The 13655-nt window shown below is 44.1% G+C and overlaps 1 protein-coding gene across 2 annotated transcripts in view; it reads right to left on the bottom strand.

Moving 5' to 3' along the window:
* The window catches only part of LOC134341426 (potassium voltage-gated channel subfamily KQT member 5-like), a 339156-nt gene that overhangs the window by 33604 nt on the left and 291897 nt on the right, over positions 1-13655 (bottom strand). For both annotated transcript variants that reach the window (XM_063039282.1, XM_063039289.1), the window contains exon 8: positions 312-400. In XM_063039282.1, coding sequence (XP_062895352.1) covers positions 312-400 — 89 coding nt within the window. The remainder of the gene's footprint in view (positions 1-311; positions 401-13655) is intronic.

Below are 13655 nucleotides of genomic sequence, written 5' to 3'. Positions count from 1 at the left end.
AGCAGGAACACAGATGCCAACATACAACACCGGCTGCCATTTTTGTACCTACTTTGCAGGGCTGCAGATATGCAAGGCGTTCAAATATGGCTTCCAAGTTGCTATGGAAACCAAGTTCTCATCATCAGCAGCATAACTATGCCACACATACTACGTGCAGATGCTTATATATAGAGAAATAAACAAGGCCGGGAGGGAGGGGTGGGGGGAACGGAAATGGGGGATATAAAACAAAAATGGAAAAGAAAAGCAGATTAGTGAAAACAATTCAAATGTGTGGTGCATTCATGATCAAAGCACTTGATACATGCCTGATCGGTGACAGGATGCTCTCGTAGAATCGCCAGGTAGCACGCAGGTAGGTGCGACTCCCATCCGTGGAGTAAAACCGCCAAGCAGCCTTGGGTTTAGGGGAAGGTGAGTGGGGTAGGAAGGAAGCACAAAACAAGACCAGCGTCAAATCGGTCCAAAGTTGCTGTTAAAAGAAATCACAAGACAAGGGAGATTTGGTTTCTAATCTACTGTTTTATATGGGGATTGATGTCAGGCACTAGCTCTCTCTCACATATTTCACTGTACCTTCTCCTCTCCCTCACTGGGCTGAAGATTCAAAAGCCTGAAAGCTCGTACCACCGTGCTCAAGGACAGTTTCTACCCTGCTGCTATCAGACTTTTGAACAGACCTCTTGTACGATAAGATGGACTCTTGACCTTACAATCTACTCGCTATGATCTTGCACCTTATCGTTTACCTGCTCTGCTCTGTAGCTGTTACACTTTATTCTGCATTGTTATTGTTTTACCTTGTTCCAGCTCAATGCACTGTGTAATGATTTGATCTGTATGAACAGTAAGCAAGACAAGCTTTTCACTGTATCTCAGTACATATGACAATAATAAACCAATACCATAACAAAATCTCATCAATTAATAAATACTATTGTTTTTGGATGTGACAGTAGCATAGTGGTTAGTACAACGCTATTACAGCTTGGGGATGTCAGAGTTTGGAGTTCAGTTCCGGTGTCCTCTGTAAGAAAGTTTGTAGGTTCTTCCATGAGCGTGTGGGTTTCCTCCAGGAGCTCTGGTTTCTTCCCACAATCTATAGATGTACTGTCTAGCGGGTTCAATGATCATTGTAAGTTGTCCTGTGATTAGGCTCAGGTTCAATAGGTGGGTTGCTGGGCAGAGCAGCTTGTTGGGTTGGAAGGGCCTGTTCTGCGCTGTATCTCTAAATTAATAAAACTTAAAATCTAGCCAAATGCCAAGCACAGAATGGATGCCCCTCATCGTCCCTGCTATTATTCTTCATATAACTGAAGTGATCTCTTGCATTTGAACCAACTATTTCATATCGGGAACAATCTTTGTTGAGATAATATTCTGCTGAAACAATTTCTACATTTAAACAAACCAAGCACAATGCTATGTAGAATTAATAGAAGGGGGCTGCTAAAGTTGGTACCATGAAGTCAATTGCATAACATCTTCCCTTCATCCTCAACAAAGAGGATTTCTCAGTGCCCTGGTGGACGACCATTTTATTTCCAATTCTCATTCCCAATCTGACTTGTCGGACTATGGCCTCCTCTACTCCCAAGATGAAGCTACTCTCAGGTTGGTGGAGCAACACCTCATATTCTGTTTGAGTAGTCTCCAACCTGACAGCAGGAACATCTAGTTCCTAACTTCAGGTAACTTTTGCCTCCTCCTTTTCTCCTCTTCCATTCCCCAATCTGGTTTCCCTCTGATCTCTTCTCCATACATACCTTTCACCTCCCTCTGGTGCTCCTCCTCTTTCCATTTCTTCCATGTTCCACTTTCCTCCCCTAACACACTTATTCTTCTTCAGCCCTTTACCATTTCCATCTCCTAGTTTTTTACTCATCCTCTCCCCCACTCACCCACCTACCTTCCCCCTCACCTGGCTTCACCTTATCTCCTTAAGGTGGTACTCTTTCTCCTTCCCCCCACCTTCTTATTCTGGCTTCTTCCCCCTTTCTTTCCGGTCCTGATGAAGGGTCTCGGACAAAAACATCAACTCTTTATTTCTTTCCTCAGTTGCTGCCAGACCTGTTGAGAACCTTCAGTAATTTAGATTGGATTAGATTATGAGAACACTCAGTCCTCTTTTTATTGTCATTTAGAAATGCATACATACATTAAGAAATGATACAATGTTTCTTCGGAGTGATATCACAGAAAACAGGACAAGCCAAAGACTAACACTGACAGAACCACATAATTATAACATATGGTAACAGCAGTGCAAAGCAATACCATAATTTGATGAAGAACAAACCATGGCACGGTAAATAAAGTCTCAAAAGCCCCCGAGTCGATCGACTCCCGAGTCCCCGGTAGCAGGCGGCAAAAAGGAGAAACCCCCTGCCATAAACTTCCAGGCACCGTCAACTTGCCGATGCCTTCAAAGCAGCTGACCACAGCCGACACTGAGTCCATCCGTCTGAAAACTTTGAGCTTCCGACCAGCCTCTCCGATACAGCCTCCCGACGCCATCCTCTGCCGAGCGCCTTCAACCTCGCCCCGGCCACTGAAACACGCAAAGCCGAGGATTTTGGGGCCTTCAGCTCCAGAGATTCCGGTTACCACACAGTAGAGGCGGCAGCAAAGCGGGCATTTCAGAAGTTTTGCAGATGTTCCTCCATGCTCTCACGTCTGTCTCCATCAAGTCAGAATTGTGCACAGTCCCCTACTTGACAGATAACAGACATCATCACCGAAGTGGCCGCGCATGCCGCCATTGCACCGCCATCTTCTCATCCTTCCTTTTGTGTGCGTTACAAAAATTAGTAAAGATTACTGCCTGAAGAGTGGAACACTGTGTCTCAAGGATCTGTAGAGGGAATAGAAGGAAGTTTCTAGATAGAGCAACTTAAACCTGAGGCTAGACGTACCAACCAAATTGTGTAATTGTAGAGTCATAAACTTAGACAGCACAGAAGCAGATTGTTCGGCCCAGCTGATCCTTGCCAATCAAGATGCTCCATGCAAGCTAGTTCCATTTGTCAGTGTTGGGTCCATAACCTTCGAAACCTTTCCAATCCATGTACCTGCTCAAGTGTCTTTTAAAACTTGTTATTGTAGCTGCCTCAACCACTTCCTCTGACATACCACCTTTTGTGTTAAAATGTCGCCCCTAAAGTTCATATTACATGTTCTCTCTCTCAACTTAAACCTATAGCAACACACACAAAATGCAGGAGAAACACATCTATGGAAGAAAATGAACAGTCGATATTTGAGGATGAGACACTTCATCAGGACCTGTCCCTCCCTGAAACTACACCATTTAGTCATTGATTCTCTAATCCTGGGAAAAAGACTGAGTGTATTCACCCTATCTATGTGATTTTTATACACCTCTAAAAGGTCATCTCTTAGTCTCCTACACTCTAAGAAATAAAGTCCTAGCTTTTCCTACTACTCTTGATCACACAGTGCCTCAAGTCCCGGCAACATCCTTATAAACCTTTTCTACACTCTTTGCAGTTTAATAACATTTTTTCCAAACCAGAGTGACCTATAATTATCCAACTGGCATCCTGTACAACTGCATCATGATCATTCAACTTTAATACTCAGTGCCCTGACTTCTGAAAGCCAGCGTGCCAAAAATCTTCTTCACCACCCTCCACTTTCAGGGAATCATGTACCTGTACTCCATGGGTGCTTTGTTCTACAACATTCTACAGGCCTATCTATTCACTATGAAAGTCCTACCTTGATATGACTTTCCAGAACCCAACACTTTGCACTCCATTTGCCTTTCTTCAGAATCAGAATCAGAATCAGGTTTAATATCACAGGCATACTATATGTCGTGAAATTTGTTGTTTTTGCAGCAGCAGTACGTTGCAATACATAATAATAAAAACCTGTAAGTCAGGATAAGAAGTAGATATAAAAATGAAAATTTAATTAAATAAGTGGTGCAAAAAACTGAGGTAGAGTCATGGGTTCATTGACCATTCAGAAATCTGATGGTGGAACATTCCTGAAACGTTCATTGCGTGCGTGGCCTCCGGCTCCTGTATCTTCTCTGTCACTGAGATGCTTAAGCTCTTGCTTTGGCAGGGTTTGAACCCACCGGCTTCAATTATAACGGTGCCCAAGAAGAACATGGTGATCTGCCTCAATGACTATCGCCCAGTAGCACTTAGATCCACAGTGATGAAGTGTTTTGAGAGGTTGGTGCTGAAACATAACAAGTTCTGCCGGAGAAGTGACTTAGATCCACTCCAATTTGCCTATCAGAGCAACAGGTGCACAGCAGATGCCATCTCATTGGCTCTTCATTCAACCCTGGAGCATCTGGGCAGCAAAGGTGCGTATATTAGGAGGCTCTTTATCGACTACAGCTTGGTATTCGATGCCATCATCCCCTCAAAACTAAACAATAGGCTCCAAGACCTTGGCCTCAACATCTCCTTGTGCAATTTTATCCTGGATTTCCTCACCTGCAGATCCAGTCAGTTCGGATTGGCAACAGCATCTCCTCCACAATCTCCGTCAGCACAGGTGCACTACAAGGCTGTGTGCTTAGTCCCTGCTCTACCTGTTTTACACTTATGACTGTGTGGCTAAGTACAGCTGCAATGCCATATTCAAGTTTGCTGATGACCCCACTGTCTTAGGCTGATTCAAAGATATTGGTGAATTGGCATATATTGAAAATCTGAGTGGTGCCATAACAACAACCTCTTACTCATTGCCAACAAGACCGTGTTCTGTAGTTCTCTATGACTCTTTCCTATTACCAAACTGAACTCGCTCTCCTCTTCAAAGTTCAAATAAGTTTATTATTAAAGTACCTATATGTCACCATATAGTACCTTGAGATGAATTTCCTTGCAGGCATTCACAGTAGGGAAAAGAAAAACAATAGCATCAGCGAAAAACTAGACACAAACAACCGATGTGCAAAAGAAGGCAAATTGTGAAAATATAAGAGAGAGTAAATAAATGAGAAAATGAGTTGTAGAGTCCTTGAAAGTGAGTCCATAGGTTGTGACACAAACAAGAGAAAATCTGCAGATGCTGGAAATCAAAGTATTATACACAAAATGCTGGAGAAACTCAACAGGCCAGGCAGCATCTATGGAAAAGAGTAAACTGTCGATGTTTTGGGCTGAGACCCATCATCAGGACTGGAAAATAGAGATTAGAAGTCAGTGTAAAAAGGTGGGGGGAGGGGAAGACAGGAAGAGCTGCAAAGTAGTAGCTGATAGGTGAAATTGGAGAGAGGGGGGAGTGAAGTTAAGAGTTGGGAAGTCAATTGGTGATAGAGATAAAGGGCTGGAGAAAGGGGAAACTGAAAGGAGAGGGTGGAAGGCTGTGGGAGAAAGGGAAGGGGGAGGAGCACCAGAGGGAGGTGATGGGCAGGTAAGGTGAGAGTTTAGTGTTGAGGTGAGTGAAGTTATCCACTTTGGTTCAGGAGCCTGATGCTTGAAGAGTAATAACTGTTCTTGAAACAGGTGGTGTGGGACCTATGGCTCCTGTACCTCTTTATCAATCACAAATAATAAATGTAACAACCCTAACCTAAGCCAATTTGACTTTGACCACTTTCTCAATTTCCACCGTTGCTTGTGTGAAGCCGTTCATCCTGAATGATCTGTTTGTAACTGATTCCCCACCTAAGGAATGGCTTGCTTTCCTTCTACCCAAGTAAATCTCTTAATCACTTCTGAAAATGCTATTAGATCTTTCTTTAATCTTCTATACTTGAGAGAAAACAAGTTTAATTTCTGAAACATGCCCTTGCTGCTTAATTAATTTCCTTCTTTGCAATGAAAGATGATCCCTGCAGCTTCTGTGCTTTGCACCACTGACACATGGCGCTCCATTCTGTACAAACATAAAATAAAACGGGATGCTCTATTGCAGCTGAGGCCTGAGTTCTGTGCTGGAATGTGGGATGGGCTCAAGTCCACACTGGAATGCTCTGAATTCCAAGTTCGCACTTGGCAGATGACACTGCCCAGTCACTGAGGAAGGATTTGAAAGAATGGTGTTTGAAGTATGGGTCATAGTGTTCCGAAAGATCTGTGAAGGCATAGGAGCAAATCTCTACAGAAGCACATAAATACTGTCTTCTACAGGCTAGGTTTAACCCTTTAACCCACAGAATTCTGATAGAAGAAAATTGATTAAAGAGAAAGAATAATACTGTTATAACGAAGTCATAAACTTATTTGCTTCTATTAACTTTCTGGAAAGTTAATGCCCTGGAAAGGTACACTGTAAAGCTAGCTGAACGGGAAGAACAAGATCAGAGCCATCAACACATTTGCCCTACCAGTCACCAGATACCAAGCTGCAATAGTGTGCTGGCCAAGGAATGAGCTGGAAGCTGCTGACATCAAGACCCAGAAACTATTACCAATACATGGAGGATTCCACCCAAAGTGCAATGTCGAGCAACTGTATACCCGCCAGAATAAAGGAGGATGGAGACTTGGAAGTGTCAAGGCCAAAATCCTGGAAGAAATATGAAACTTCCATGTTCATGTCAGGAAGATGGCCCCTAAGGATGACCTGCTAGGAGAATACCTCAGACAACAGTCAGCAGGCATGGAAATGGAAGTGGGTGAAGCAGAGCCAGAGGACCAGGAGACATGGCAGGACAAGCTGGTGTGTGATAGGTGAGACCAAGTGAGGGGGAAGGTGGGTGAGTGGAGGAGGGGTGAATGAAGTTAGAAGTTGTGAGAGGTAAAGGGCTGAAGAAGAAGGAATCTGATAGAAGAGGACAGTGGGCCATGGGACAAAGGGAAGGAGGGGGGCAGGTGAAGAGAAGAGAGGCATGAGAGTGGAGCTAGATTAGGGAATGGAAAAAGAGAGAAGAGGAGGCTTGTGATAAATTACCAGAAGTAAGGGAAATCAATGTTCATACTATTAGGTTGGGGGCTACCCAGGTAGATTGTGAGGTGTTGCTCCTCTAACTGTAGAGTGGCCTCAGTAGAGAAGGCCAAATGAACTAAATATCTGTGTGTGGATAACTACAGGAGGAATGTGGTTAGACAGCATTAATGCAGAGGAATAAACAGCTAACTTTTCGGCCCAAGACCTTTCGTCAGGACTGGAAAAGAAGGGGGAACAAATTCAAGATTCAAGTTTCAAGATTCATGATCGCTGTCATTTCCAGGACACAAGTGTAAAGGAGAATGAAATAATTGTTACTCTGGCTCCAATGCAGCACAGAAAGAAACGAAATAAGATAACGAACACAATAAAAAAAACACAATTTATATAAGTACATAAAATAGCTAAATACATGTCAACGAAGTGACACCTAAGCACAGGAGTGTCTGTACAAAAGGTGACAGACAGGAGATGATAAAGTGGTGGTGGTTGGGGGTGTGAAGTGGTGGTTAGTGGGTGGAAATGTCAATTAGCCTTTCTGCTTGGGGGAAAGTAACTGTTTTTTTCTATTTGGTGGCCCTGGCATGGATGTTATGTAGCCTCCTTCCTCCTGGGAGTCGGACAAACAGTCCATGAGCAGGGAGGGTCACTGGCCTTTCTCCGGCGCCTTTCGGTATATACGACCTTGATGGTGGCTAGGCTGGTGCCAGATTTGACTCCTGTTGTAGAGCCCTCCTCTAAAAGCCAAAATAAGAAGTGGGGGGAGGGGGAGGAACACAAGCTGGCAGGTGAGGGGTGAGGCCAGGTAAGGGGGAAGGAGGGTGGGTGAGGGAGAGGGATGAAATAAGAAGCTAGGATGTTATAGTACCCTGCCTTACTAAAGTGCTACAGATCAGTTTCTATTGCATCCTGAGTCTTCACTGTTGTTTTATTCTGTGAGTCAAATCTGTGACAGAGATACCGAACTTCATTAAAAACAGTACTGTCTTTTGGCAGAGGCTATTCTACATTTCTTTAAGCAACAAATAATCTGCTGAAACACCTCAGAAGGTCAAGCAGCATCTGTGAGGGGGAAGGAATTGTCGACGTTTCGGGTCAAATCCCTGTGTCAGGGCCCTGCATCCATCTTGATGCGGGGAAGCATGGCAGTGTAGTGGTAGGCGCAATTGTTTTACATCACCAGCAGTCTCTCGGGGTTCAGTGTCTGGTGCTGTCTGTAAGGAGTCTGCATGTTCTCCCTGTGAAAGTGTGGGGTTTCCTACGGGTCCTATCATTATCCTCCCAATTCCAAAGATGTACTGCGAAGGTGTAGCAAGTTGTAATTTCAGTGATACGGTGAGCAGCTTGAATAACACAAGGTCATGGAAGATACCATTTTGATGACGTCGACTGGAATGTCTTCTATGATGAGGATGTCTCTGAGTCACGAGTTTGGAAGGGGTCACGAGTTTCATCCGGAAGTGCATCGGGGACATTGTCCCCTGGAAATTGGTCAGGGTCTATCCAAACCAGAAACCCTGGATCAACAGTTCCGTGCGAGCAGCACTTACTGCGCGACACGGAGCTTACGTTGCCAGTGATTAGCAGGAGCTCAAGAAATGCAGCTACGATCTGCGCAAAGTCATCAAAGCAGCAAAACAGCAATACAGAGACAAGATCCAGGCACAACTTTCCACCAACAACACACGCAGCTTATGGCAAGATCTGCACGCCATCACAGACTTCAAAGCTTAATGAAGTGGAGTTTCCAACATAGCTGCCTCTCTCCCAGATGAGCTAAATCTTTTTTACTCTCGATTCAATATTGCCAATACTGAGCCCCTGAGGAGACCTACAGCTGATGCGACCTGCAGTTTGGTCATCTCTGAGGCCGAAGTACTCAGGTGTTTCCAACGAGTGGACAGTTGCAAGGCTGCGGACTGGATACCATCCCAGGGCAGGTACTCAGGATGTGCATGGCACAACTGGCAGGTGTGTTTACAGACATTTTTAATCTCTCCCTCTCCCAATGCAGAGTGCCCTTCTGCTTCAAAACATCTACCATTGTTCCCGTACCTAAAAAGACATGTCTGAACGACTGGCATCCTGTTGCACTCACCTCAATAATAAGCAAACGCTTTGAGAGGCTGGTCACGGACTACATCTACAGCATGCTGCCACCCACACTGGACCCCCTACAATTTGCCTACTAACACAACTAATCAACAGATTTCACAACAGCCACAGCTCTACACACCATCTTTACACATCTGGAGAAGAATGATGCTGATGTAAGAATGCTGTTCTTGGACTACAGTTCAATATTCAACACCATAATTCCTCCCAGGCTCGACAAGAAGCTGAGAGACCTGGGCCTTCACCCTGCCTTGTGTAACTGGATCCTGGACTTCCCGTCAGATCGCCAGCAGGTGGTAAGAGTGGGCTGCTTCACTTCTGCCTGTCTGACCCTCAAGACAGCTGCCCCTCAGGGCTGTGTACTGAGTCCCATCCTTTACTCTCTGTGTTGCTCCAACCTGCTAATTAAATTTGCTGATGACACTACACTGATTGGCTTAATCTCAAATAGTAATGAGGTAGCCAACAGGGAAGAAGTCATCACCCTGACACAATGGTGTCAAGAAAACAACCCCTCCCTCAATGTTGCAAAAACAAAGGAGCTGGTTGTAGACTACAGGAGGAATGGAGACAGGCTACCCCTATTGACATCAATGGATCTGGGGCTGAGAGGGTGAACAGCATTAAGTTCCTTGGCATAAATGTCACTGAGGATTTCACGTGGTCTGTACATACAGGTTATGTGGTGAAAAAGGCACAACAGCACCTCTTTCACCTCAGACAGTTGAGGAAGTTTGGTACGGGCCCCAAAATTCTAAGAATTTTCTATAGGGGCACAATTGAGAGCATCCTGACTGGCTGCATCACTGCCTGATATGGGAACTGTACTTCTCTCAATCGCAGGACTCTGCAGAGAGTGGTGCGGACAACCCAGGGTATCTGTAAGTGTGAACTTCCAACTATTTAGGGCATTTACAAAGACAGGTGTATAAAACGGGCCTGAAGGATCATTGGAGACCCAAATCACCCCAACCACAAACTGTTCCAGCTGCTACCATCCAGGAAACGGTACCACAGCGTAAAAGCCAAGATCAGCAGGCTCCGGGACAGCTTCTTCCACCAGGCCATCAGACTGCTTAACTCCTGCTGACACACCTGTATTTCTATATTATATTGACTTCCTGTTGTCCATATTATTTATTATAAATTACTATAAATTGCACATTGCACATTTAGCCAGAGATGTAACATAAAGATTTTTACTCCTCATGTATATGAAGGATGTCAGTAATAAAGTCAATTCAATTCATACAGCAATTCTTCTGAAGACAATTTATAAGATGTTACTTCTATATAATAAAGACTCATACATCCACACCCCTCATTGATGCCATAGGGCGACATATTAGTGTAGCATTTAGTGTCATGAGTTACAGTGCCAGCAATTGAGGTTCAATTCCTGCCACTGTCAGTAGAGAGTTTGTGCACTTTCCCTGTGACCATGTGCATTTCCTCCAGGTACTCTGATTTCCTCTGTTATACTCCAAAGATGTGTGGTTTAGGATTAGTTAATTGTGGCATGCTATGTCGGCGTTGAAGGAATAGCGACACTTTTGGGCTACCCCTAGCACACAAATCGGGAAATCTGATCACTTGGCTGTCCTTCTCCTACCTGCACACAGCCAGAGGCTAAAGAGCAAAACTCCAGAGATTAGATCAACAACGAGGTGATCCTGGGAGGCAGGGGCGCGGCTATAGGATTACTTTGAGTTGGTGGACTGGGCGGTGTTCAAGGACTCATCTATAGATCTGAATGAATACACCATGGTTGTCACAGACTTTATAAAAGCTGTTAATCCCAACCAGAAGCCCTGGATTAACCATGAGATTTGCAATCAACTGAGGACCAGATCAGAGCTATTCAAATCTGGTGATCAAGAAAGTTAGTAAAGGTCCAGGGATGATCTCCAGAAAGTCATCTTCTGGGTGAAGTAGCAATTTCGATTTAAACTTGACTCAATGAAGGATGCTCAATATTTGTGACGGGGCTTGAATGCTATTGCTTCTTATAAAGTACAATCAAACAACATTGGTGAGAACAGGGCTTCACTTCCAGGTTAACTCAATGCCTTCTAAGCTTGTTTTGACTGTCAAAACATGGAGGAACCATCACGAACTCTTACAGCCCCCAATGATCCTGTGATTTCCGTCTCTGAGGTTGACATGTGAGTATCCGTCAGAAGGTTGAACCCACGATAAGCCTCCCAGATGGGATACCTAGCCATGTACTAAAGAGCTGTGCTTATCAACTGGCTGGAATGTTCACTGAGATCTAAACCCCTCGCTTTGGCAGAATGAGGAACCCACCTACTTCGAGTAGGCTTTGTTAGTGCCTAAGAAGTCCATGGAAAACTGCCTCGATGACTATCACCCAGTAGAACTTATCTCCACAGTGATGAAATGTTTTAGAGTTTGGTGATGAAACACATCAACTCCCGCCTAAGAAGCAACTTTGATCTGCTCTAATTTGCCTATCGGTACAACTAATCAAAAGGAGATACCATCTCATTGGCTTTTCACTCAACCCTGGAACATCTGGACAGCAAAAGTGCATACATCAGGATGCTCTTCATTGACTACAGTCCAACATTCAATACCATCACCCCCCCTAAAACTAATCAATAAGTTTCAAGACCTTGTCCTCAATACCCCCTTGTGTAACTGGATCTTGGATTTCCTCACTTGCAGACCACTGTCAGCTGGGATTGGGAACAAGATCTCCTCCACAATGTCCATCAGCACAGCTGCACCACAAGGCTGTGTGCTTATCTCCCTGATCTACTCACTTTACACTGAGAACTGTATGGCCTACAAAAAGTGGTGGGTATGGCACGGCCCAGTCCATCACAGGTAAAGCCCTCCCCACCACTGAGCACGTCTACATAAAACGTTGTTGCAGAAAAGCAGTATCTATCATCAGGGATGCCCACCACCTCAGACATGCTCTCCTTTCGCTGCTGTCATCAGGAAGGTGGTACAGGAGTCTCAAGACTCACACCACCAGGTTCAGGAACAGTTATAAACCCCTCAACCATCAGGCTGTTGAATCAAAAGGGGATAACTTCACTCAATTTTACTTGCCACATGACTGAAATGTTCCAACAACCTATGGACTCACTTTCAAGGACTCTTCAACTCATGTTTTCAGTATTTATTGCTTATTTATTGTTTAGTTATTTATTACTACTTTTTTTGTGTATTTGCAGCTTGTTGTCTTTTGCACATTGGTTGAGTGCCCAATTGGTGCAATCTTTCATTGATTCTATTATGGTTATTATTCTATTTTGGATTTATTGAGTATGCCCACAAGAAAATGAATCTCATGTTTGTAAATGAAACATATATGTATTTTGATAATAAATGTACATTTAACTTTTAACATCCTCAGACTATGTTGCTCGTTGATCGTGTGGATAGTCAGAGGCTTTTTCCCAGGGCTGAAATGGTTAGCACGAGAGGGCACAGTTTTAAGGAGCTTGGAAGTAGGTACAGAGGAGATGTTGGTGTAAGTTTTTTACACGGAGAGTGGTGAGTGCGTGGAATGGGCTACCGGTGATGGTCATTGAGGCAGATACAATAGGGTCTTTTAAGAGACTCCTGGACAGGTACATGGAGCTCAGAAAAATAGAGGGCTATAGATAACCCTAGGTAATTTCTAAGGTAAGGACATGTTTGGCACAGCTTTGTGGGCCGAAGAGCCTGTATTGTGCTGTAGGTTTTCTATGTTTCTATTTCATATTTTACTGTATGTTCAATTCGAAGATAACAAGATTCAAAGTCCATTTATTATCAAAGAATATTTCAATTATACACTTTTTGATTTGTCTGCTTACAGGCAGCCACAAAGCAAGAAACCTGAAGAACTCAATTAAAAATAGACCAAAACTACTGTGCAGAGATAGAGAAAGAGAAAAAAAAAACAATGTTTCAAACAATAGAAGCAAGCGACAGTATTCCAAACCAGATAAGTCCTTAGATCCACTCCCCAGCTCAGCTGGAGTAGGTCCAAGCCTTGGTCTCAGTGGCTCAGTGGCTGGAGCAGTTACTTCACCACCAAGAGATGAATGGACAGAGTGAGTGAATGCAGCCCGACTGTTGGGCTTTCTAGTCTATCTGCACTGGTGCTTAAATAGTCCAAGCAGCAGGTAGTGCCTCATTCTAGGACCTAGACCCCGCCCAGCCCAAAGCCGTTCTCGATCTCACTGAATCGGCTCGGCGCTTGGAGGAATCCAACCTCTCACCTGGTTTAGGTGGACTGGCATCAAAACTCTTCTGCATTGACTCCTCTCCAAATCTCTGACGGCGATAAGAACTCTGTCTTCAACACGTTGCTCCTTGGATTTGCAATGCACTAGCATGGCTCATCCTTCAAATCAGCTTTGCCTCCACATGCTTCTTCCTTGTTTGTGGTGATAGTTTACCACAATTTTCTTTAGAAAAGGTGTTATTAGTAATGCTTTTAGTCGAATTTCTTGCCCTTCCAACTACCAGTAAGCTGTTGCACACCTTTGGTAGCACCAACTTAAACTGAGGGGAAATCAGTGGGATGAGCAGCATTTGTGAGGGGGAAGTTTTGACGTACATGTGACAATTAAAGCTAATCTTATCTTCTACCTAAAATGTCGGTACTCCCTTTCCCCCGATAGCCTTTGCTC

The sequence above is a fragment of the Mobula hypostoma genome, chromosome 2 (assembly GCF_963921235.1).
Source record: "Mobula hypostoma chromosome 2, sMobHyp1.1, whole genome shotgun sequence".
Lineage (NCBI taxonomy): Eukaryota > Metazoa > Chordata > Chondrichthyes > Myliobatiformes > Myliobatidae > Mobula > Mobula hypostoma.
This window is presented reverse-complemented; position numbering and strand designations above follow the sequence as displayed.